This window comes from Vulpes lagopus, chromosome 6 (assembly GCF_018345385.1).
Source record: "Vulpes lagopus strain Blue_001 chromosome 6, ASM1834538v1, whole genome shotgun sequence".
In the NCBI taxonomy this organism is placed as follows: domain Eukaryota; kingdom Metazoa; phylum Chordata; class Mammalia; order Carnivora; family Canidae; genus Vulpes; species Vulpes lagopus.
In genome coordinates this window covers 86,481,118-86,505,003 of record NC_054829.1, presented here as the reverse complement: position 1 = coordinate 86,505,003, position 23,886 = coordinate 86,481,118, and the positions used below count along the sequence as shown (strand labels likewise).

At 38.5% G+C, this 23,886-nt stretch overlaps 1 protein-coding gene across 2 annotated transcripts; it reads left to right on the top strand.

Annotated features, from left to right (window-relative positions):
* Positions 1-1,773: 1,773 nt before the first annotated feature.
* On the top strand, positions 1,774-22,338 carry HSD17B13 (hydroxysteroid 17-beta dehydrogenase 13). 2 transcript variants are annotated; one of them, XM_041759777.1, is made up of 7 exons: positions 1,776-2,109; positions 5,807-5,914; positions 7,116-7,247; positions 8,986-9,092; positions 10,807-10,944; positions 14,098-14,214; positions 21,223-22,338. In XM_041759777.1, exons 1-7 carry the CDS (start codon positions 1,900-1,902, stop codon positions 21,311-21,313), a joined length of 903 nt encoding a protein of 300 aa, XP_041615711.1. In that variant the 5' UTR covers positions 1,776-1,899; the 3' UTR covers positions 21,314-22,338. The 2 variants fall into 2 exon arrangements, with proteins under 2 accessions (XP_041615712.1, XP_041615711.1); XM_041759778.1 differs by lacking the exon at positions 14,098-14,214 and having other exon boundaries at positions 1,774-2,109.
* Positions 22,339-23,886: the final 1,548 nt, after the last annotated feature.

Genomic DNA, 23,886 nt, shown 5'->3' with positions numbered 1-23,886 from the left:
ATACTTTGACAGTAAGATATGAAAGACAGGATTGCAAATGGGGGGTGGGATGGAAAAAGATTTCACAGAATATTTTTACAATGGTAGAGAACAGAAAGTAGTTGAAAGCAAAAGAGACCGGGTCCCATGGGCAGGAAAATGTTGGAATTAATAGGGAAAGAATAATTGGAGAAACAAGGAAAGAAATATTGAGAAGTACACTATAGAGATCAAGACCTTCTCTTTGCTACTGTAAGAAGTAGGATTGATATGTAGAGATGAAGCAAGGGATTTCATAAACCAAAAGTATTCTGAGGCCTCTTTAAGATGTGAACTTCTTGGGGTTTGTTTGCATAGAAACTAGGTTTTAGAGCCTGAAGAAATTTATAAGACAATTTAAGACTACCTAATACTGCTTTATGAGTTTGGCAGTAAACAGAACCTTTGATGATGTACTAATGGACCCTCCAGAAAGGAGGAGGAAAGTATTTATTAGAAGAGATTCAGGGCACCTGGGATCAAGCCCTGCATCAGGATCCATGCTTAGTGAGGAGTCTGCTTCTCCCTCTCCCTCTGCTGCTCCCCCTGCTTGTTCAATCTCTCTCTCTCTCTCTCTCTCTCTCTCTCAAATAAATAAATAATATCTTTAAAAAAAGAGAAAAGAGATTATATTCCTCAATTTGTTCTTGGCAGATTACTATAGTTAGACTAAACAAACAGTGGGCTATTGCAATGCACATAACTCCTATAATTTCTCATTTCTTGGTCTCCAAAGAAATAGTGATATTTCCTAATAACCAACAATCTACTCCCTGTCCCTATGTATTTGACTAATCTAGGTCATGCACAGGGAGTCATGTCCTTTTGTGTCTTTCATTTCACCTAATGTTCTTAGGGTTCATGCATGTTGTAGCATGTACAATGAATTGCATTCATTTTTTTTTTAAAGAATACTACGGGCAGCCCCAGTGGCTCAGGGGTTTAGTGCCGCCTTCGGCCCAGGGTGTGATCCTGGAGATCTGGGATCGAGTCCCACATGGGGCTCCCTGCATGGAGCCTGCTTCTCCCTCTGCCTGTGTCTCTGCCTCTCTCTCCCTCTCTCTCTCTCTCTCTGCATCTCTCATGAAGAAATAAAATTTTTAAAAAATCTTTAAAAATAATACTATTGCATTGTCTGTATATATTACATTTTGTTTATCCATTCATCCATTCATGGACACTTGAGTTATTTCTATTTTGGGGGTGTTAGAAGTCGCACCACTTTGGAGAGTGGAGAGTTGGCTCCTGATCTAATGCCCATTCCCATGGTATCAGAGTATTTCCTGATTGCTTTATATAACCTCCAATCTCTCCCAAACTTAAGAGGTTTTCAGGGAAATGACTATCTCATGTAAAATAATTAGTTAACTGAAATATTGATGCTGAGCTTTCATGAATAAATGAATCGCACTAAGGCTGATTGGCCCCTACTTTATTGAAGTCTCCTGAATGTATTATCTCTACTCTCTTCTTTTCCTTCAATTAAAAACAATACACTTGTTTACAGAAAGATACCCGGAGACTACCAAAAGACCATTAGCTGATGCACTGTCTCTAGAATTATCTCTAGAGGTGAAATTTCATTGTGCAACACAGCACAAAACTGCTTCCCAGTAAACAAGTCCAGAGAGCACTTTCTCCATGACTCCTCTGTCCCTGTGCCAAGCTTTTAGTAGCAATTGCACCACTTCCAAACTCAGGTGTTTCCAACCTATTAGAATACGTGGACAAAGTCTGAGGCAAATCTAGCTTACTTCTGTCAGCCCCATCAACACTTGGAGCACAGCAATTCCCTGGGTCTCTCTGCATAGGGTGGTTCTCTGCTAAGGTTACACAAGGTCTGAGCCAGAAGAGAAGAGTACGGAGCAGAGCCGCAGAGCCATGAATATTATCTTGGATCTCCTCCTGCTTCTGCTCACCATCATCTACTCCTACTTGGAGGCATTGGTGAAGGTTTTCTTTCCCCGAAAGAGAAAGTCTGTGGCTGGGGAGATCGTTCTCATTACAGGAGCGGGGCATGGAATAGGCAGGTGGACTGCCTACGAATTTGCAAAACAGAAGAGCAGACTGGTTTTGTGGGATATTAATAAGGTAATGCATTCATTTGCTCATCTTTTAAAGTCACAAGTAAGACATATGTTTTAAAAACTATTTGACTTAGCATCTGCTACTTTTGTGTTTTTCTTTATCAATGTTTAATAAGTTCTCCGGTGCCTTCCACATATGCATTGGGGTGGTTTGACAAAAGAGACACAGGGAAGAATTAAGCAGTAATTTTCTTTTAATGCCGTGATATACAGGTTGATAACACAGACTTGGAGCCAGGCTACTTTCAAGCTTCCAGTTCTGTTATCTTTGAAATGGAAATAATACCTCATAGAACGGGCAAGAACAGGGCTCAGCAAACTACAGTTAATGGGCCAAACCTGGTCCCTGAGCAAGCTCTTTAGCTAGGAATGTTCTTTACACTTTTAAAAGGTTGTCAAAGCAAAAAACAAATAAAGAAACAAAGAGGAACATAGGAGAGAACGTTTTTAGTGCCTCCTTTCCTTTACATCCACACAATCCCACAATATTTACTCTCTGGCAACTTACAGAAGAAGTTTGTGGACTTCTGGGCAAGAGGATTAAGCAAGTGAGTATTTTAAGTGCTTGGAACAATGCCCAGCAATACTAAACACTATTCATATTAAATAAAACCCACAGGCAGCGGATCAGGCTTTCTCTTGAGTGTTCATATTTTTCTTGTACTGTTGTTTGTAAACACTGTATCAGCTACTCAAAATAAAACTGAAATTTTGTATCATTTTCCCTAAACTTATGCATCATGATAAAGCCATGAAATTATGCACAGAAAAATGTTACAGGATTTTAAGATTGGAAAAACGGTAGTTTTTTTAAGAATCATTTTCCACAAATCACAGTGAGATCTTAATTGCCATTATATTGCTATTGCTAGTACTCTATTTTCTTTGCTGTCATATCTGGTTGGCTCCCATTTCTTAAAACCTTCAAAAATGTTGCTTGGCTGATTCAGTCGGTAGAGCGTGTGACTTGATCTCGGGGTTGTACGGCCGAGCCCTAAGTTGGGCATGGAGATTCCTTAAAAATAAAATCTTTAAAAAGAAAAATCACTTGAACTTAGAAAAATTCTTCTCTTGTTCTTTCCAGACAGTAAAGAATACAAGGAAAAGTTGATACATTTCCGTGTAACAGACACAGGCATTTAACAGATGAGTTGATATACATGAAAGTGATTTGGCACTGGTTTGGTCCTTGAAGAGATTCCAATGCACTTTCTAGAAAAGGACAAGAATTTACAAATTGAGAAAATTGTCTGCTGTTCAAGCATTCATCAAAAAATATATAAGTCCATGAAAAAGGCTTGATGAAATGTAACCTTTGGATCTTTCCACATGTGTGTTTTGGGGGAGAGGTTTCATATTTATTGTATTTTTAAAGTTACAATGAGGAGGAATAAAAAGGATTTATTTAAGATTCCGCCTGAAGGATGAGGCACCTAACCTCACAGGATCTCTTTGAATCCTTTAAACATGAATGGTATTAAATGAGGGTGCCTGGATGGCTCAGTGGTTGAGCCTCTGGCTCAGGTCATGACCCTGGGATCGAGGGGTCCTAGGATTGAATCCCGCATCAGGATCACTGCAAAGAGCCTGCTTCTCCCTCTGCCTGTGTCTCTACTTCTCTCTCTGTGTGTCTCATGAATAAATAAATAAGATCTTTTTTTAAAAAAGGCATTAAATGATTCATTGCAAGGCTACAAATATAACTCAGATCTCTTTTACCTGTGGAAGGTGCTAACTCCTTTTTGTTATGGCTGGCTTCTTCTGCCTTCCTAATGAATCACGTTAGCAGTTTGCCCTCATTCAATCTAAACTGTTGCTTTAGGCTCTGAAATGTGGAGTAGACAATGCAAACTAGAGTTGAAGCTAAAGCAAGTATTTTGCTTGCAGAGACACGGCATTACATTTTGCAGTTCTGTAGCTCGGTTGTAAGACTGACTTTTTTTTTTTTAAGACTTTATTTATTTGAGAGAGAGAGAGAGTGCAAGTGAGGTGAGGGGTAAAGAGAGAGGGAGAAGCAAACTCCCCATTGAGCAGGGACCTGGAGGAGGGGCCACTCCCAGGACCCTGAGATCGTGACCCCAGCCAGACTCTTAACCAACGGAGCCACCCAGGTACCCTAAAGACTGACAGATTTTTAACTCTTCAATGCAAGCATCTGACGAAAGCTTTGGTTACTAATGCTCTCTACTGACCTTGAATCTAAACAGAAAAGAAGGCACGGTGGTTCTTGTAATCTGGTAATGAGCAAGCTCCACCTGAAGCCTAAATTGGTGAAAGACCTCCTGTCCTCCCTCTCTACTCCTCTGCAACCCCCAAAAGGCTATATGATAAGGCGACACTGACTCTGTGACTACGTGCCCTAATTTCTATACAGGATTTCAGGCTGCTGCTCCAGAACTTCTCTTGAGGTAATGGAATAACTAGGACCCAAGGGAGGCAGCAGCGCTCCCTAAGGGAACCCACCTGCCACTCATTCAGAGACAGCCCCAAGCAACAGCCACCGCCCCCCCCCCCCCCCACATCCCAGTGTGAGAAAAGGGCTCTCAGGTGTCTTGCCTGTTCATCACAGAGAAGAGTCTATAAATCGAGAGAGGAAAAACCACAGTCTAAAATCTTATAATCTCAACAAAATCAGCAGAGGTCAAAACTGGAAAAGAATTCTCAGTTCCCAGAAACCTCAGGACAATTTTATCTTAGGAGAAAGGTCTTTAAAGTTTAGGCTGAAAGTAAGTTTCTCTATCTCCGTGTCCTGGAGTTGTTACAAAGTTACTGCAAAGTTATTACATATGCAAAGTTGTTACACAGATGAGACTCTACCCAGCAGCCCTCCCCGGTTTTCACTCCACAAGACTTGCACTGAAGATCACGTGGGAAGAGTAGTAGCACTGTCTCCCCAAGAAAGTCTTCCATCCAAAATGATCCCTCTTTCTCCTTCTCTCCTAGAGGGTTAAATCAGAATCGTGGAGAAAACTATGTCAGGTGGAGGCATTTAGTCTAAAATTACCTCTAGTTTAGAATTGCTACCTGGTGCTTTACTGCCTGTTACATGGTTGGTGTTCAGCCAATATGTGTTAAATGAAAAACTGAATTTTCTTTTCTTCTGTGTACTCAGACATCTCCAATCATGACCCCGCAAGGAGCAACATCTTTCAAGCATGTTCCTCTAGCTGTGAGAGTAGCCTGCTTCAAATAAATAAACAAACAAATAAATATTAAAAACTGCCTCCTAAAGAACCTCTAACCCAAGATAAAAAGCTGGGAAAATAAGTTTTTTTTTTTCTGCTTTGATGCAGAATGGCTGTTGAGAATGAAGCCAAACAAGGCTGATGGGAGCACTCGCTGGCAGAAAAGCCAGGTGTAATCTCTGCAAATTAGTGGAGCGGTGTCTTTCACGAAACTTTCTCATAGAATAAGGAAGGTAGGGCCACCCGGGTGGCTCAGCGGTTTAGCGCCACCTTCAGCCCAAGGTGTGATCCTGGAGACCCAGGATCGAGTCCCACGTCGGGCTCCCTGCATGGAGCCTGGTTCTCTCTGTGTGTGTGTGTGTGTCTCATGAGTAAATAAAATATTTTTTTGAAAAGAAGGAGGGCATTTTGGACATGAATTCTAATCTTTCAAGAAATTTCTTCTCCGGTTCTTTCTCCCTGCTCTTGTCCCCTAACTGACCTACATCTTTCTGCATCTGGTTTTTCCAATCACAGCACGGTGTCGAGGAAACCGCAGCCCAATGCAGAAAACTGGGAGCCACTGTGCATACATTTGTGGTGGACTGCGGTAACCGCGAAGACATTTATAACTCCGTAAAGCAGGTGAGACCTCAGGAGACATATTTCTTCAAAGAATTTTGTATCGTTTACATGGAAAATGTAAAGGTTCTTTATGGCTGCCTGCTTTAGATTCGATTTTGGCCTCTGCTAACTGGGGAACTTGTCTGAAGAAGGAAGAACGTCTATTTTTTTCCATGCATAAAACCATTCCACTCTGCTGATTCTTATTGTTTCATATTATCAGTCAATTTCTTTCTGATCAGAACTTTTGGGAGTGGTACAGGGTGACAGGGAAGAGATCTATCACCAGGGGAAGGTGTCACTTTCTAGCTTCATTTTTTCTTAAGATTTTATTTATTTATTTACTTACTTACTTATTTATTTATTTATTATTTATTTATTTATGACAGACACACAGAGAGGCAGGGACACAGGCAGAGGAAGTAGCAGGCTCCCCATGGGGAGCTGGACATGGGACTTGATCCCAGAACCCCGGCATCACAACCTGAGCCAAAGGCAGATGCTCAACCACTGAGCCACTCAGGTGCCCTGGGTTTTATTTTAGTACTATAACTTTTGCAGTAATTCCTTTTTTTTTTTAAGATTTTATTTATTTATTCATGAGACACATAGAGAGAGGCAGAGACACAGGCAGAGGGAGAAGCAGGCTCCATGCAGGGAGCCAGACCTGAGACTCATCCCGGGTCTCGAGGATCATGCCTTGGGCTCAAGGCGGTGCTAAACCGCTGAGCCACCGGGCTGCCCTGTAACAATATTCAAAAGAGTAGATGTCGAATCCAATGAACCAAGCACTCTGAAAAATGGTATCTTTTAACCTCTGTAATGCTATTGACCTCATTTGACAGATAAGCAAACTGGGTTCAGAGGGGTCAGTCCATGGTCCTATGGCTAGTAGGTGGTAGAACCAAGATTACTCAGTACTATAAATATATTTGGTCAGAACTGCTGTATCAGTTCAACAAAAATATTAATTTCACTTAATAGACACGTTTTAAAAATCTATGATTTACATGGTACGAAAATTCAGATGTTAAAAAGAATTGTTTCTCCTAGATGATAATGTTTCCTTTGCATCCACTTTTTGGGTTAAAGTTCTTTCCTGCCTGAACTCTGAGAGATCTCATCGAGTGGAATAAAGAATCTAATCCCTGAATGACATCAGCTGCAAAACTTGGAGTTTCTGTAATGCATCCAGTGAATTTTTTTTTTTCCATTTTCAAAGGTGAAGAAAGAAGTGGGAGATGTAAGCATCCTGGTGAATAATGCTGGGACAATATATCCAGCTGACCTTCTTAGTACCAAGGATGAAGAGATTACCAAAACCTTTGAGATCAACATCCTAGGACATTTTTGGGTAAGTGTGAGAAACATTTCTGTGTTGGGCATATCTCACACCTGCTCTTAAGGTACATGAAGTTTGTAATTAAGTTCACACCTTTATATTTGCCTTACATCAAGAATCACCAAATTAATTTGAGTGGAAGAGTCTCTGACAGAAGGGCACAAGATTTGAAGGGACACAACTCTTGAGAATGTAGGCTAATGGATCTGTCTTATCTACCAGAATCTAACACAAAACATGGCATGAATGGACCAAGTGCTTAATATATCTGTGGGGCTTTTCTAAGGGTTGTCAGTATACATCTTTTCAGTGCTTTGGAGGAAATATATATAGTATACATTCACTTGTGACCTCATACCATGGACTTTTAGAACTGAAAGGACAACATAAATCACTACTTGGATGTATATAAGGGTTGTGAACTTTCCTGCATGAGACTCAGACATGAGACAAGCACTAGATCCATGCCAGAACTTAGGTATATAGCTCTACAGACCTCTTATAATTGGTTATCAGAAGACTGAAATATGATTTTCTAAAAAGAATTTATATGTATTAATCTTCCAGTGTCTCAATATTAAGTGTAGAATCTAGAGCAAACCTAGATTCTGGAAGAGAAGGAAAAGAGATGTCTCCCCTCGTCTGCCTCAACCCCCCCCACACACACATGCTAATAAGGATTGATTATTATGCCCACCAAACTACATAGAGACCTCCCAGGCTAGTTATCTATAGCTGCCTAACAAATTACATGAAAATTTAGTGGCTTAAAACAACAATAAATGATTGTTTTCCTCTCAGAGTTTCTATGGGTCAGAAATTTGGAAATGACTTGGTTTGGCAGTTCTGGCTCTGTGAATTTGCATAGGGTCCATAGGGCGTATTTATAAAATTCTCATAAAATAATTGATATTTCTCACAAAACAATAAAAGCTTTTTGGAGATAAAGGAAGAATTTTTGTTTCAATTATCAATATATAGTACACAATGTTACAAATAGGGAGATACTAAATCTAATCATGATGGATAATGATTATGGATCAGGACAATACTCAGCTTTTTCTACTTAACTTGATATAGTTAAACAAGATTTCAATTCTTCTCATTAGAATGATAAAGCTCTCAACCAAAAAAATTTACGTGATACCAGATTACCATAGGGAATCTTTTCAGTTCTAAAGACACTGCCTTTTTCCCATGATACTATTATTCAGATGATATATCCATAAGAGAGCTACTTGATTGCTTCTGAAGGCAAGATAGGGGAATTTTTAAGATTGATGATTGATTGATTGAGAGACAACATGAGTAAGTGCATGCACACATGCAGGAGTGCAAGCAGGGGGAGAGGCAGAGGGAGAGAAAGAATCTCAAGCAGACTCTGCACTGAGTGCAGAATGCAATGTGGAGCTCAATCCCAGGACCCTGAGATCATGACCTGGGCCAAAATCAAGAGTTGGACACTTACTTGACCAAGCTACCCAGATGCCCTGGGAAGAAGGGGGAATATTAAGATGAGTTCTTAGCATGTGATATTTAGTGCACAGCCTCAATGCTGGCTTAAACAAATACATTTCATTCTTTTTCATTTCTGTCATTTATATAGAAGTAATCATGGAATCTTGACACGTATTTCATTTTATTGTAAAAGTTGTTTCAAATACTATTTTTTTCTTAAAACTACCTAATTTAGAACCCTAACACCTGTGCCATTGCTTTTTTTTTTTTTCTTTCTGCAATGATCTTTAAGATCACAAAAGCACTTCTTCCATCCATGATAAAGAGAAATCATGGCCACATTGTCACAGTGGCTTCAGTGTGTGGCCATGGAGTGATTCCTTATCTTATTCCATATTGGTAAGTATTCTTTTCCAGCATTTATATATAGATAGGTGGATAGATAGATATCAATGTTAATTTATAATATCTATGTATAATCTTTTAAGGGTTTATTAAACCTTATATTCCAATCCTTGTAGCAGGGTTATTTACATAGTCTAGAATAAACTTTTAAAAATGACTTCTCCTAAAACAATGAAACTGGTGTAATTGTGTAAAATATGTTTAGATTTCTGAAAACTCCTCTGTAAAGCAATAAAATGTAATGCCAAGTATGTTTCCTTTGTATCCTGGAATGAGTACATGTTGATAAAAGAAACAGGGAACCGCAGACTAAGTAGTAAAACATACAGAAGTCCAAATGAACATAAATGTATGCCATCACCTGCATGCCCAAGATAAGCTAACCAGAGTGAGCCCTAGATCAAAATATTTCCCAGTGTGCTTGTGCCATGAAAGATTGTGTGTGTATGAGAGAGAGAGAGAGAGAGAGAGAGACAGAGAGAGAGACAGAGACAGAGAGAAAGCCTCTACCTGATTGCAAGATGCAGATAGTACACTCCATGATCTACCAAGGACACAGGAGAAGAGGTTGGGAGGCCCTAAGGATACACTATTTGTAAAATATCTTTTCCTTATAAACTCCTTCCATGGCATCTCGTTTCCTTACTTTTGCTTCATATAAACCTGAGAAAAATTTAATCTGCTAACCTTTGGTCCAGTTCTTTTTGTAACAGCCAACACATGAGTATCAGTGGGAGGATGTGGATGTAGGTAATTAATTGATCTATTAGGTACTTCCACATCATTTTCAAGGTGAAACTGAGTCATGTATAAAATTACTTCTGACACAGAATGTAGTCACAAATACAAATTTCAATGTCAGTTATGGAGTCATTGCACAAATATGGTTGTTTCACGCTACCTCTACCATCTTAAAACACAAGAATTTCACAGATTAAACATTTGCTATTTTAATGTTTAGAAATCTGGAAACCCAATGTAATACTTTTCTCCTTTAAGAAAGCAGCTGGCCTTTAATTTTACTGTTCTTATTGTCACCTGGGTCAAAAATAAAGTGAACATTTATATAGATTCTTATAGGTAATAAAGTTATAAGGCATATGCTATACAATTTAATCCTCAAGACAGCCTATATTTTAGTACCTGCATTTAAAAATCAGAAAATCAAAGAAGATAAAGTGATATGCTGAAGGCTACACACACAGGTACACACACACTGCCTGAAGTGTTTTTACTCCAGATTTTCACAATGAAATTAAGAAGCCAGAGCAGACTTCAGGATCAAGAGAGAAACTAGGAACTCACCGGGAAAGAAAGGAGAAATGTGTAGAGACCCACAGAAGTTTCAGTGTAGATATTAGTTAGTAGTTTTTCTAAATATGTTTTTCCTGATTCATATTTTTCCAAATAAAAATAATTAAAACTGATTAGAAAACAGTTTAAACATGGAATGGAAAACTTTACATGGGGGGGAGGGGGTGGTGAGCAGTAAGCCAGTTAATACACATTACTAGGCTTTGTTCTATTGCTATCATTGCTAAGTGAGAAATTTGTACATTCAGAATTCTGTAAAATCATGTAAGAAAATGTAAATGAAAATTGATGACCAAGTGGAAGATTTGGGAAGTTGGCTTCTACTTATTCTCAAACCAAATTGACATGGCCTTCTTACAGAAAGCTCATAATGATGGTGGGTGTTCTCTTATAGTTCCAGCAAATTTGCTGCTGTTGGCTTCCACAGAGCTCTGACATTAGAACTGCAAACCTTGGGAATAACTGGGATCAAAACCTCATGTCTCTGCCCAGTTTTTGTGAACACCGGGTTCACCAAAAACCCAAGCACAAGGTGAGGTCAAAGGCAAGTTTGAAAATATGATGTGAGAAATTGATAGGAAATCTGTACAAGAAATTCTTAGGTGGATCAACTGAGAAAATAGGGAAAAAATGAAAAGGGGAAAAAATATTTCTTAATGGTGTACTACCTTTAAATTTTCACTTTGAAATTAGATGAACAAAGGGGGAAAATGCACTGATGACTAGCAGGAGTGACTGGCTGCCAACAAGTTAAGCAATTGGGTGTTTATTTGTGTCCAGATTAAAGGTTCAACACACTCAGGTGCCAAGAGGGAATGAGGGGGGTGGGACAGGTTGGAGAGGTGTGTTTACAGGGATGGCAAGAGTGCCCTCTCCTAGAAACCCCACCCCCAAAATGAATGTTACATAACATCCCCCTCTTCCATTCAGATACTCCCCTCAGAGTATGGAAAGATACAAGTATATGCCCCTTTTCCATCTTCCATGGTGCTAGCATGAAGTACTCCAACATTTTTCAAACTTGTCCGGTCCTAAAAATCATCCATCACCTGTGCTTCCGTAAAAAATAAATGTTCTTTGGGTCTTCCTTAGAGATTCTGATTGAGTAGGCTTGAGATGAGCTCCAAGAATGAGATGTTTTGTTTTGCTTTGCTTTGCTTTACAAGCATACCTACCAGGTAAGTCTGGAGACAGGTTTGGAAACCATTGATGTATTAAATCACAGCCTTTGATCACTATTACCTCCTTGTCCTCCATAAAAATGCAAATGTTCCTAGGAGCAGCAATAATTGAGCCCCTAGCCCTTTAGTCAAGATGAATTTTCTGTGAGAACTTTGTCTCTGGTAAGGGAGGATTTGAAACCATAAGAGAGGAGAAATTGGTCCTGAAAGGAGAAGGAAAAAAGCAGAAAGGTGAGGAGATGGGCTCTAAATTAAGGTGTATTCACAAATTTGCCTCAATTCTAGTATATATTCTGTTGCAGTTTAACAAAATACACTAAGCTTGCTTCTCTGAAGCCAATCTGTTACTAAAGGGGAATTAGTTTTTAATTTTTTTTTTTATTTATGATAGCTACAGAGAGGGGTGGGGGCAGAGACATAGGCAGAGGGAGAAGCAGGCTCCATGCACCGGGAGCCCGACGTGGGATTCGATCCTGGGTCTCCAGGATCGCGCCCTAGGCCAAAGGCAGGCGCCAAACCGCTGTGCCACCCAGGGATCCCGGGAATTAGTCTTAAATGTATTCATTCAAAGGAGCTAACACATTCTCCTTTAAATTTAGCCTCATTTGTAGCTACTGACTCTGAACCCTGGATTAGCTGTGTGATCTCTGGAGCTGTGGTCATACCCTGGAGGTGGAACTTTTAATAGTGCTAGACAATAGGCACTTAACAAGTACCTAATATTTAAGTAAATACTATGGTATGGTTGAGACTCTGGGCTCAGTTTTCTTAAACAACAAATTGGGCCTAATAAAACCCTCTTGGTAAGTCTTCAGGCTTAGTGTGTGCCAAGAGTACCAGGTCCACGGGTGGGGAAGACGCGATAGATTAGAAGAGTAAAGCGAGGGATCCCTGGGTGGCGCAACGGTTTGGCGCCTGCCTTTGGCCCAGGGCGCGATCCTGGAGACCCGGGATCGAGTCCCACATCGGGCTCCCGGTGCATGGAGCCTGCTTCTTCCTCAGCCTGTGTCTCTGCCTCTCTCTCTCTCTGTGACTATTGAAAGAAAGGAAAGAAAGAAAGGAAAGAAAGAAAGAAGAGTAAAGCGAATATGATCCCAGGTCATGCAGATGCCAGGTGGTGACCTTAGGGGCTGACAGACAACGCTGAAGATTGATCCAGATTGCTGGATCCTCCACAGCAAAGGCTAAAATATTCATATACTAGTGTCAGGCTTGGCTCAGACACTGGGTTGATAAAACAACGAAGAAAACTCAAGGAAGGAAAAGCAGAACCCAATAATTTTAAAAGGTATTGATTTGTATTCCTCTCTGCTGGCTTGCTACTCAACGCCATGGAAACTTGAATCACATAATAATCTGCAGTAAATCACAGAACATGTCAGGGAAGGAAGTTTTAACTTACTTGTCTACACAATCTGTTTATTAATTGTCCATTCAACCCATGCCCAGACATCTTTTTTTCAAAGATTTTATTTTTTATTTATTCATGAGAGACACAGAAAGAAAGAGAGACAGAGACATAGGCAGTGGGAAAAGCAGGCTCCATGCAAGGAGCCCGATGTGGGAGTTGATCCCAGGTCTCCAGGATCACACCCTGGGCCGAAGGCAGGCACTCAACCGCTGAGCCACCCGGGGATCCCCCAGACATCTTAATTTTGATGTAATATTTTCAATCCATTTACATTTTAATTTCTTGTCATCTTGCGCCAATGGTCATTCTACACTGAGCCTGTGGTATAAATGCTTCTCAAGAACTCATGCACACAGTCTTCAGTATAAGCAAGGCCATACCTCTAGTTGTAATGCAATACTCCCTGTGCACACCTTGGACTCTCATTAAATTGTAGCATAGGCAACTCAGAGGTGGACCTCAAGAATTAAATGTCTTCAAAACAATCCAGCTTTATGGGATAACTCCAGAAGAAAGAAAGTATGCTTGGTAATAGCCTTGTATCCCACAAGCCCTGAAGAAAAATGTCAGATGTTTCCTTTCTGTGCCATGAATAATCCCACCCGCTACTTTTCCTTGCCTGTATCCTCTTCACCTGTGTCATCTAATTCCTCTCCACCCTTTTGATATATTTTTAAAGATTTATTTATTGATTTAAGAGAAAGCACAAACAGGAGGAAGGGCAGAGGGAGAGGGAGAATCCTCAAGTAGACTCCCATCAAAGGGCTCAATCCTTGGACACTGAGATCATGACCTGAGCCAAAACCAAGAGTCAAATGCTTAACCAACTGAGCTACCCAGGCACCCCTCCCCCCCTTTTATGTTTTGACTGAGTGAGCCATAAAACATGCCTTCTGGATGTCAAAGTTTAAGATAGTGATAACAAAACATCCCCGTGGCATGTGTGGGGTGGTTGGAGCAGGTGGCATTTGTGCAGAGAATCCTGGAACCTTTTAAATCATAATTTGGTGATATGATAAGTTAGTTTTACTGCCTTTGATAATTAAAACAACAACCACAAAAAGAATCAAAATTTTTTTCTTATTAATCACAGACTGTGGCCTATTTTGGAGACAGATACAGTTGCAAGAAGCTTGATAGATGGAATTCTTACCAATAAGAAGATGATTTTCGTTCCATCATATTTCAATATCTATTTAATACTAGACAAGTAAGTACAGCACAAGACATCCAAAATGCTAAAACACCAATAATGCTATCACAATGATGAAGAGTCTTTCAGCTGTGAAAGTTGCTGTGGAAACTCTCCGTGCCTGGGGAGAACAGTTGAATTTTCTGTTATTGCTTTATTCAATCTCTAAAAAAAAATAATGATTCGTTTTCTCTACTACATTTAAAATCTCAGTTTAATCTTTGCTAGAGACTATTCCAACTGAAGGAAAGACACTTTAAAGAGAATACAATATAGCTAAAAATGAGTCTATATTTTTAAAGATTTTATTTATTTATTCATGGGAGACACAGAGAGAGAGAGAGAGAGGCAGAAACATAGGCAGAGGGAGAACAGGCTCCCTACAGGGAGCCAATGCAGGACTCAATCCCAGGACCCTGGGATCACAACCTGAGCCAAAGTCAGATGCTCAACCATTGAGCCACCCAAGCATCCCTAAAGGGTCTATTTTAAGCCCGCTGGAGTTTTGATAGAAATTGCATTGAGTCTATTCATCAGTTGGTAGAGAATTGACATCAGCATTATTGAGTCTTCCAGTCCAAGAAAACAAAGAGCATGAAATATCTTTCCTTTTTTTCCTCTTAATATCTCTACACATTTTATAGTTTTCAGCATAGAAGTCTTCCACATCTTTTATCAGATGTCTCCCAAACTACTTCATGTTTTTTGATGCTATTACAAATGGCATTCAAAAATTTTTTTCTATTTCCCCTAGTATGTGATTGATTTTTGCATTTTGATTTTGTATTTAGCATCCTTGCTAAACTCATTTCTAGTAGTTTTTTGTAGGTTCTAACAGATTTTTTATACAGTTTATTTCAGAGATCATATTGTCTGCAAATAAAGACGTTTTTACTTCTTTTTCAATCTGTATGGCTGTTTTTTTCTTACCTTATTGCACTGGCTAGAACTTTCCATGCAATGTCAGATAGGATTGGTGACAGCATACATCCAAGTGTTCTTCTTAAGCTTAAGAGAAGAATATTCAGTATTTCACAACTAAGTATAATGTTAGCTGTAGATATTTTTTCATAGATGCTTCTTATCATATTAAGAGTTCCCTTCCACTACTATTTTTTTATAAATTTATTTTTTATTGATGTTCAATTTGCCAACATATAGAATAACACCCAGTGCTCGTCCCATCAAGTGCCCACATCAATGCCCGTCACCCAGTCACCCCCACCCTCACCCCCCCACCTCCCCTTCCACCACCCCTAGTTCGTTTCCCAGAGTTAGGAGTCTCTCATGTTCTGTCTCCCTTTCTGATATTTCCCACTCATTTTTTCTCCTTTCCCCTTTATTCCCTTTCACTGTTTTTTATATTGCCCAAATGAATGAGACCGTAAAATGTTTGTCCTTCTCCAATTGACTTACTTCACTCAGCATAATACCCTCCAGTTCCACCCACGTCGAAGCAAATGGTGGGTATTTGTCATTTCTAATGGCTGAGTAATATTCCATTGTATACATAGACCACATATTCTTTATCCATTCATCTTTCGATGGACATGGACTATTTTGATGAGAGTTTTTAATCGAATGCTTTTAACTATATTAAGAAGATAATATGTTCTTTCCATTTCAGTTTGTTGATATGGTGAATTATACTGATTAATTTTAAAGAATTAACTACCCCTGCATTGTAATGTCTTTGTGTCAGGATAATATCAACCTCATATGAGTTGGAAAGTATCCCCTCCTCTTCTCTTTCCAGGAGAGCTTGTATGGGATTGGCATTATTTTTTCTTTAAACATTTGGTAGAATTCATTAGTGAAGCCAGCTGGGCCTGTTGTTTTCTTGATAGGCAAGTTTTAACTACAAATCTAATATCTTTAGAGCCTATAGGGCTATTAAGGCTACTTATTTGTTCTTGGTAATGTGGTTCTTCAGGGAATTTGTCCATTTCATCTAAGTTGTCAAATTTATTTGGCATAAATTTATTCGGCATAAATTTATTCATAATCTTCCCTTATTGTACTTTTAATATCTTTAGAATATTTCCTTCCTGATGTTGGTAATTTGTATTTTTATTTTTTTATTCTGATAAGTCTGTCTATAGGTTTATCAATTTAATGACTTTTCCAAAGAACTAGTATTTGATTTATGTTCTTTTTTTTATTTTTTTATTTTTTATTTATTTATGATAGTCACACACAGAGAGAGAGGCAGAGACATAGGCAGAGGGAGAGGGAGAAGCAGGCTCCATGCACCGGGAGCCCAACGTGGGATTCGATCCCAGGTCTCCAGGATCGCGCCCTGGGCCAAAGGCAGGCGCTTAAACCGCTGCGCCACCCAGGGTTCCCGGTTTATGTTCTTTTTTATGATTTTTTTTTCATGTGTTCTACTTCACTAATTTCTTTTCTGATATTTATTATTTCTTTTATTCTAGCTATTTTCCATTTAATGTTTCCTTCTTTTACTAGATTGTTAATATAGAAACTGAGTTCATTGATTTTTTTTCTAGTATAGGCACTTAATGCTATAAAGTTCCCCTGTGTGCTGTTTTCATTTCTCTCCCTCAAATTCTGATGTATTAGGTTTTCATTTATATTCTGTTCAAAATGCTAATTTCTCTTTTGTATCATGGGTTACTTAGAAATGCATTTTTTAGTTTCTAACTTTTTGGAGATCTTCTAAAGATTTTCTGATTTCCAATTTAATTATTTTGTATGACTTGAATATTTTAAATTTATTGAGACATGTTTAAGCCTGGAACATGGTTTATCTTGGTAAGCATCCCATGTACACCCAAAAAGAATGAGTAAAGTATTCTGTATTGTTGAGTGTTCTATAAACATCAATTTAAATTAAATTGGTTGTATTGTTCAGACCCTCTGTTTTTACTGATTTTCTGACTATTTGTTTTATCAATTATTGAAAGGAGTCTCAAAATCTCTAACTATAATTATGAATTTGTCTATTTTCTTTGCTTTTTTTCCCATTTTTGCTTCACATATTTTGAAGCCCTGTTATCACATGCCTAGGATTTTATGCACTTAGGATTAGTATGTCCTTTAGAATGTATTAACTATTTTGTCATGTTGGAAATAACCTTGTTTATCCCTGGAAACATACTTTGCTATGAGACCTACTGACACTAATATAGCCACTTCAGCTTCTTTTTTTTTTTTTTTAATTTTTATTTATTTATGATAGTCACAGAGAGAGAAAGAGAGAGAGGCAGAGACACAGGCAGAGGGAGAAGCAGGCTCCATGCACCGGGAGCCCGATGTGGGATTCGATCCCGGGTCTCCAGGATGGCGCCCTGGGCCAAAGGCAGGCACCAAACCGCTGCGCCACCGAGGGATCCCCCCACTTCAGCTTCTTTAGATTAATGTTATCTTAATATATCTTGTTCTGTTCTTTTGCTCTTAACCTATTTGTTTCCTTATATTTGAAATGTGTTTTTGTAGGCAGCATATAGTTCTTTTTTTTAAGCCCAATTTAGCAATCTATGCCTTTTAATTGGAGATATTTACTCTTTAATGATTATTGACATAGTTATATTTATTTTTTAAAATATTTATTTATTTATTTATGATAGACATAGAGAGAGAGAGAGAGGCAGAGACACCAGAGGAGGGAGAAGCAGGCTCCATGCCAGGAGCCCAATGCGGTACTCGATCCTAGGACTCCAGGATCGCACCCGGGCCAAAGGCAGGCGCCAAACCGCTGAGGCACCCAGGGATCCCCATAGTTAGATTTAAAGCTAGGTTTAAAGCTTGCAATTTGTTTTCTATTTATCCCACTTGTTCTTGGTTCCTTTTTTCTCTTTTTCTGCCTCCTTTTGGTTTAATTGAATATTTTCAAGTTTCCATTTTATTTCCTTTTTTGGCTTACTAGCTGTAATTGTTTGTTTTGTTACTTTAGTTATTGCTTTAGGATTCATAGTATGTGTCTTTAACTTATCACAGTCAACCCTCAAATGACATTATACCACTTCATGTATAATCTAAGAACCTTATAATAATATACTTCTATCTCTCTCCTCTGACTTATGCTCTAATTGTCATACATTTTACATCTACATATGTTTAAAACCCAAACTACATAGTTTTTCTTTGTTTAAACAGCCAACATCTTTTTTTTTTTTTTTAGCCAACATCTTTTAAAAGAGATTTAAATTACAAAGTAAATTCTTAATCCATGTGGTTAACATTTCTGGTGCTCTTTATCCATTTGCGTAGATTCAGATTTCCATCTGGTATCATTTTTCTTCTGCCTGAAGGGTATCCTTCAACATTTTCTCAGGGAAGTTCTGCTGGTTGTGAATTTTTTCACTTTGTGTATATTTAACAAACTCTACTTTGCCTTAAGATTTGAAAGATATGTTTATTGAGTATAAAATTCTAGGTTGAGAGTTTCTTTTTCAGTACTTAAATGATATTCTCTACCATCTCTATGATTTCCATATAGTTTCTGCTGGAGGCCATTTTAACTGAAGCTAAGATTGTATTTAAAGGAACACAATATAATAAAATGATTAAGAATGAAGGCTTTACCTAAGATTAAAAACCACCTTACCAATTACTAGCTCTTTGACCATGGATGAGTTATTTAACCTCTGAGGCCTCAGATTTTCCATATATAAAATGTGGATGGTGCCTAGTAACTCCTTTCTAAGCATACCATAAGAATAAAACAACATAATGCAAGAAAACTGCTGCCATTACAACATTTTAAAAAACACAGAAGTCAGATTTTAAGGTTTAGGAAGCCGAACTTACATGGAATTCTAGGAAGAGGGGCACCTAGTTGGGTTAGTCTGTAGAGCATGTAACTCTTGTTCTCAGTGTTGTGAGTTCAAGCCCCCATTGGGTACAGAGATTACTTAATTTACAAAAAAAAAAAAAAAAACTTCAAACAATTCCTAAGGAAAGAATTATTTACCCAGCGGAGATAATCTCTCAGCTTTCTTTCTTTCTTTTTTTTTTTAATGTTAAAATCAATATGTTTTTTGTTTTTTTTATAAATTTATTTTTTATTGGTGTTCAATTTGCCAACATATAGAATAACACCCAGTGCTCATCCCGTCAAGTGCCCACCTCAGTGCCCATACCCAGTCACCCCCAACCCCTGCCCATCTCCCCTTCCACTGTTTCCCAGAGTTAGGAGCCTTTCATGTTCTGTCACCCTTTCTGATATTTCCCACTCATTTTTTCTCTTTTCCCCTTTATTCCCTTTCACTATCTTTTATATTCCCCAAATTAATGAGACCATCTAATGTTTGTCCTTCTCTGATTAACCTATTTCACTCAGCATAATACCCTCCAGTTCCATCCACGTCGAAGCAAATGGTGGGTATTTGTCGTTTCTAATGGCTGAATCTCAGCTTTCTTCTGAGGAACAGTTCATAATAGATTGAAATTGTGTCAATGAGAAGATAACCATACTAACTTCAGAAGCCCTTGGGTCATTTTGAAACAAATCCATATAAAGTATGCTACCTTGGGATAGAACAATTCAAGAACAGGGACAAACTGCATTGCTGCATTAATTTCAAATTTCCATTTTAGCTTAAATAGTCTAACTTCAGTTAGCATAACCTCAGCCTCATAGCAACATCATCTCAAGAGTTGACTAAATGTCTTGTGCTAAGAAACTATAGGAAAGGAGTTTCATGGGATTCCTCCTCTCTTGGGACTCAAAACAGGTCATATTAATGTTGGAAAAAAATCAGAATCCTAGCATATTTGCATCTGAACAAAATAATCAGCATATTTATCCTGTCAGAGTTGAAGAATAGGTATCACTATACAATAAACAAGAGTCTCAAAAGCTTTGGTGTGATTGTGGACCTGTCCTGATGGTTTGTTGCTCAGCAACAGGGACTTACTGCTAATTTTCTTCTCATACAACTCCTTTTACAGTGATAGACAATTTTGTGAGCAGATGCAATTACTAGCATGGAGGTTTCTTTGCGAGGATAGTTAAAAGACCCCTACAAGTTCTTTTATATTTGTCTTTCTTCCAGCCAGAATCTCCCTGCCCTTGGGCTTATTCATCCACCTTCCACCCTAACTGATCAAAGGATGTAAATCTTGCATTAGTCAATGATACCAAAGTGATTTTATTTATTTATTTTTTTAAAATTTTTATTTATTTATGATAGTCACACAGAGAGAGAGAGAGAGACAGAGACACAGGCAGAGGGAGAAGCAGGCTCCATGCACCGGGAGCCCAACGTGGGATTCGATCCCGGGTCTCCAGGATCGCGCCCTTTAGGGCCAAAGGCGCTAAACCACTGCACCACCCAGGGATCCCCCCAAAGTGATTTTTAATATGACTTTCTTTGCAGAAGGTGTTACACTTGCCTTATATTCACACATATACTTTTCCTTTCATCTGCCTATTAAATCTTACCTATCCTCAAACACTTTGGAAGTTTTCCTTCACTATTCCAGCCCACATTAATCCTCCTCATAGGTATAGTCCTTAATTAGAGAAGGCTAGTATTTCTCATTCATTGTTTCAAGAGGGCCTCTCATCTCTTAGCCTCTCAACTCAACAATGAGCTGCTCAGGCCTAGCTGGTTTTTGAGTACTTTGTCTACCTTATCATAAGGCGTGTGATAGATATTCAGTAAATTTTTTAAGGAGAGGTGGAAAAATGGATGGGTTTTGGTGGTGTCTCTCCATGAATGCTTCCTATTAGGATTCATTGACAGTTTCAGCAATAAGTGCAGACCTTCAGTTTCAGATCTTTATCATATAAAATCTCCTACAAGATTTCACTAATATTAGAAGATTTGAAGAGTGGTACATATCAGTGCTTTCTTTACATGTCAAAAGTATTTGAACTATGAGTATTAAAAAACAATATGCATACACAAAGGAGATAGAGGTAGATGTGAAGGAAGAAAGGAGGAACACAGGAAGATTAAATGCAAACCAGATAGCTTTCAGAATATTTTAACTGACAATGAAAAAAGAACTCTCACATCAAAAATTTTTAATTGAGAATTTTTCTTCTTTTTCATACAGATTTCTTCCTGAACGTGCCTTGGCAGCTATAAATCATTTACAGAACATTCAATTTGAAGCAGTGATTGGCCACAAAACCAGAATGAAATGAATAATTAATGTCCCACCAGAGATGTATGCACCTTAATGATGTAAATCTAAGTTTAGGATCAATGCTTCAAAGCTTTACTTCACATTTTTCAATACTGTTAATACTAAAAAACATTGGTTTAACATTAGCAGCAAATGAACAAGACTAATTACCTTTCTCAAGAATATTAATGTAGTTTTAACAGTCACATCCATTTTTCATTCCATGCCTCTTAAAACTTCTGTGGTTACATAAACATATTCAAAAGGCCACTTTTCTTGAAGACATTTTATTTCTTTTCTTTCTGCTTAGAGGAGAACAAAGCTACCTCCCTGGGAATAAATACAAAAAGAATTTATTCCACAGGGAAGGTCGAAGGCCGAAGGCCTTGTCAACAGGTACATGGTGTGAGCTAACAGTTAGAGATGTTTAAGCAGGCAGCTAGGCTCCAAAGGACAAAGAGTTTACTTCTATGAAATCCAACATTTGGAAGCTTTCTCTAGCTTCTCCCTTTTAATTAGGCCAAAACAGTGCAACAGTATTCTGTAGTTTCTTGATTCTGTCCTTTGTATAGCTCTTATATCTAAAAGAGTGGACCCTCCAGACTTTCAGCCCTTTTTATAAAAAGGGCAGAAAATTTATTTACCTCTCAAAATACTATGACATTACAAAAGGTGAACCTCTCTTGAATCTCAGAATATCTGCAATTTTAACCCCATGATAACCTCTTTCTTTGTAGCTTTTGCTTTCATATATCATTGGTACCAGAGATGTTGAGAGAGTTTTGAGTGTCAAAAATGAAAGCTAACACAGAAAAAAGGAATTAGGCTGACTACCTAATACTAGACAATGGATCTAATAGATGAAAAAGAGTGATCTCTTTTTTTAATAGAAAAAATAATCTGATTCCTGCTACATCAAGACTAATCTTGTTTTTGTGGTTTTCTCCTATATCATAGACTGCTTTCACATCAACTTGCTGCCTGTTTTTATTAAAAATAAATGATTAAAAACAAATCATTAATAAAAATTTCTTAAATGATAAATATGTTGTGCTTTTAAAAAATAACCTCTTGTGTTTATGAAACAGAGCTTGATTTCTAATTGCTGAGCCTCAATGAATCTCCTTCAGGAAGCAAAGATCTGGATGGTAATAAGGGGTCCTGAGGTTCTCTCAACTTTGGCTTCTTTGACACAGTAGGAGTGTTGGTTTATCAAATGACTTACTAAGTCCTTTCCATGTGTGGCACTGAGCACAATACTATTGTCTTGAGATTTCTTTTTTCCTAGCTACTTTGGCAATCATTTTTGTTCATGATGACATTTTAATTCCTTGCTTTAAAACCGGAACTGTATAAGTGAACCTTAAAATGTGTTATCTTAAAAGTGTGATTACAAAACTTCAAAAGAGAAATATGTGAAGTAGAAAATATGAGCCTACCCTCCACAATCCCCTTCCCGAGAGGTTGAGCTATTAATGCACAGTCTTCTGATCATTTTCTAATGCATATATAAACATATATATAATAAATATATTGCATTCTCTTATTGTATGTGTTACATAATAGGTTGATAACATGCATTATTGTCTGTAACTTGTTTATTTACCTTACCAATGCATCACAAACCGCCTTTTCTTTCAGTAGAGTTTAACTTATCCTTCTACTTGGGCTCACAGTACTAAATGATATTATAATTAACAATTCCTTTGTAACATATTTTAGATGTTTCCAATTTCTTTCAATTCCGTATACTTATTTATTTACTGAACAAATACTTGTTAGCCTGTGTGGATGTCAGAGTAGAAGGATCCCAAGCTCACCTTGTCCCAGGACACACCAATATAACAACCATATCAGTGCTTTTAATCTAGGAAAAAGACACACAGTGGACTCCCCACAGTTAACCATAAGAGGAGGCCACATTAAAAAAGGATGATGGGCAGCCCGGTGGCCCAGCGGTTTAGCGCCACCTACGGCCCGGGGCATGATCCTGGAGTCCCAGCCTCAAGTCCCACATCGGGATCCCTGCGTGGAGCCTGCTTCTCCCTCTGCCTGTGTCTCTGCCTCAGTCTCTCTCTGTGCCTCTCATGAATAAATGAAAATAAAAATAAATTTTTAAAAAGGATGATGATGAGAAAGACAGGAACAAAACTCCCGGGAACCAACTACAAATGGAAAGGACATCACAAGCATGGAGAACGGAGAGGAACAGATCTCACATCAGGTATCCCAGACATAGGAGACCTGCACTGGAAACACAAGTCCTCATAATTTTTGGCTTTAAAAGCCAGTGGGACTTAACTTCACAAGTTTTTGTAATCAAGGAGGTTTGACTGCAGGTACTTTAAAAAAATCTGCAGACTCAGGCTCTGGGAGAATAAGAGGGCAATAAGAAACAGTCCCCACCCTTAAAGAGAGAGCATAAGAAACAACCCCTCCAAGATACGAGCATAGAAGCAGCACTTTGAGGGCAGCCTGGGTGGCTCAGTGTTTTAGCACCACCTTCAGCCAAGAGCCTGATCCTGGAGATCTGGGATTGAGTCCCATATCAGGCTCCCTGCATGGAGCCTGCTCCTCTCTCTGCTGCCCCCT

Bases quoted from the DNA above. Each gene is read 5' to 3' on its own strand.
- HSD17B13 (XM_041759777.1), top strand. From the start codon at position 1,900: ATGAATATTATCTTGGATCTCCTCCTGCTTCTGCTCACCATCATCTAC. The intron at 2,110-5,806 runs GTAATGCATTCA...TTCCAATCACAG, and splicing joins TTTTGTGGGATATTAATAAG to CACGGTGTCGAGGAAACCGC. The intron at 14,215-21,222 runs GTAAGTACAGCA...TTTTTCATACAG, and splicing joins ATCTATTTAATACTAGACAA to ATTTCTTCCTGAACGTGCCT.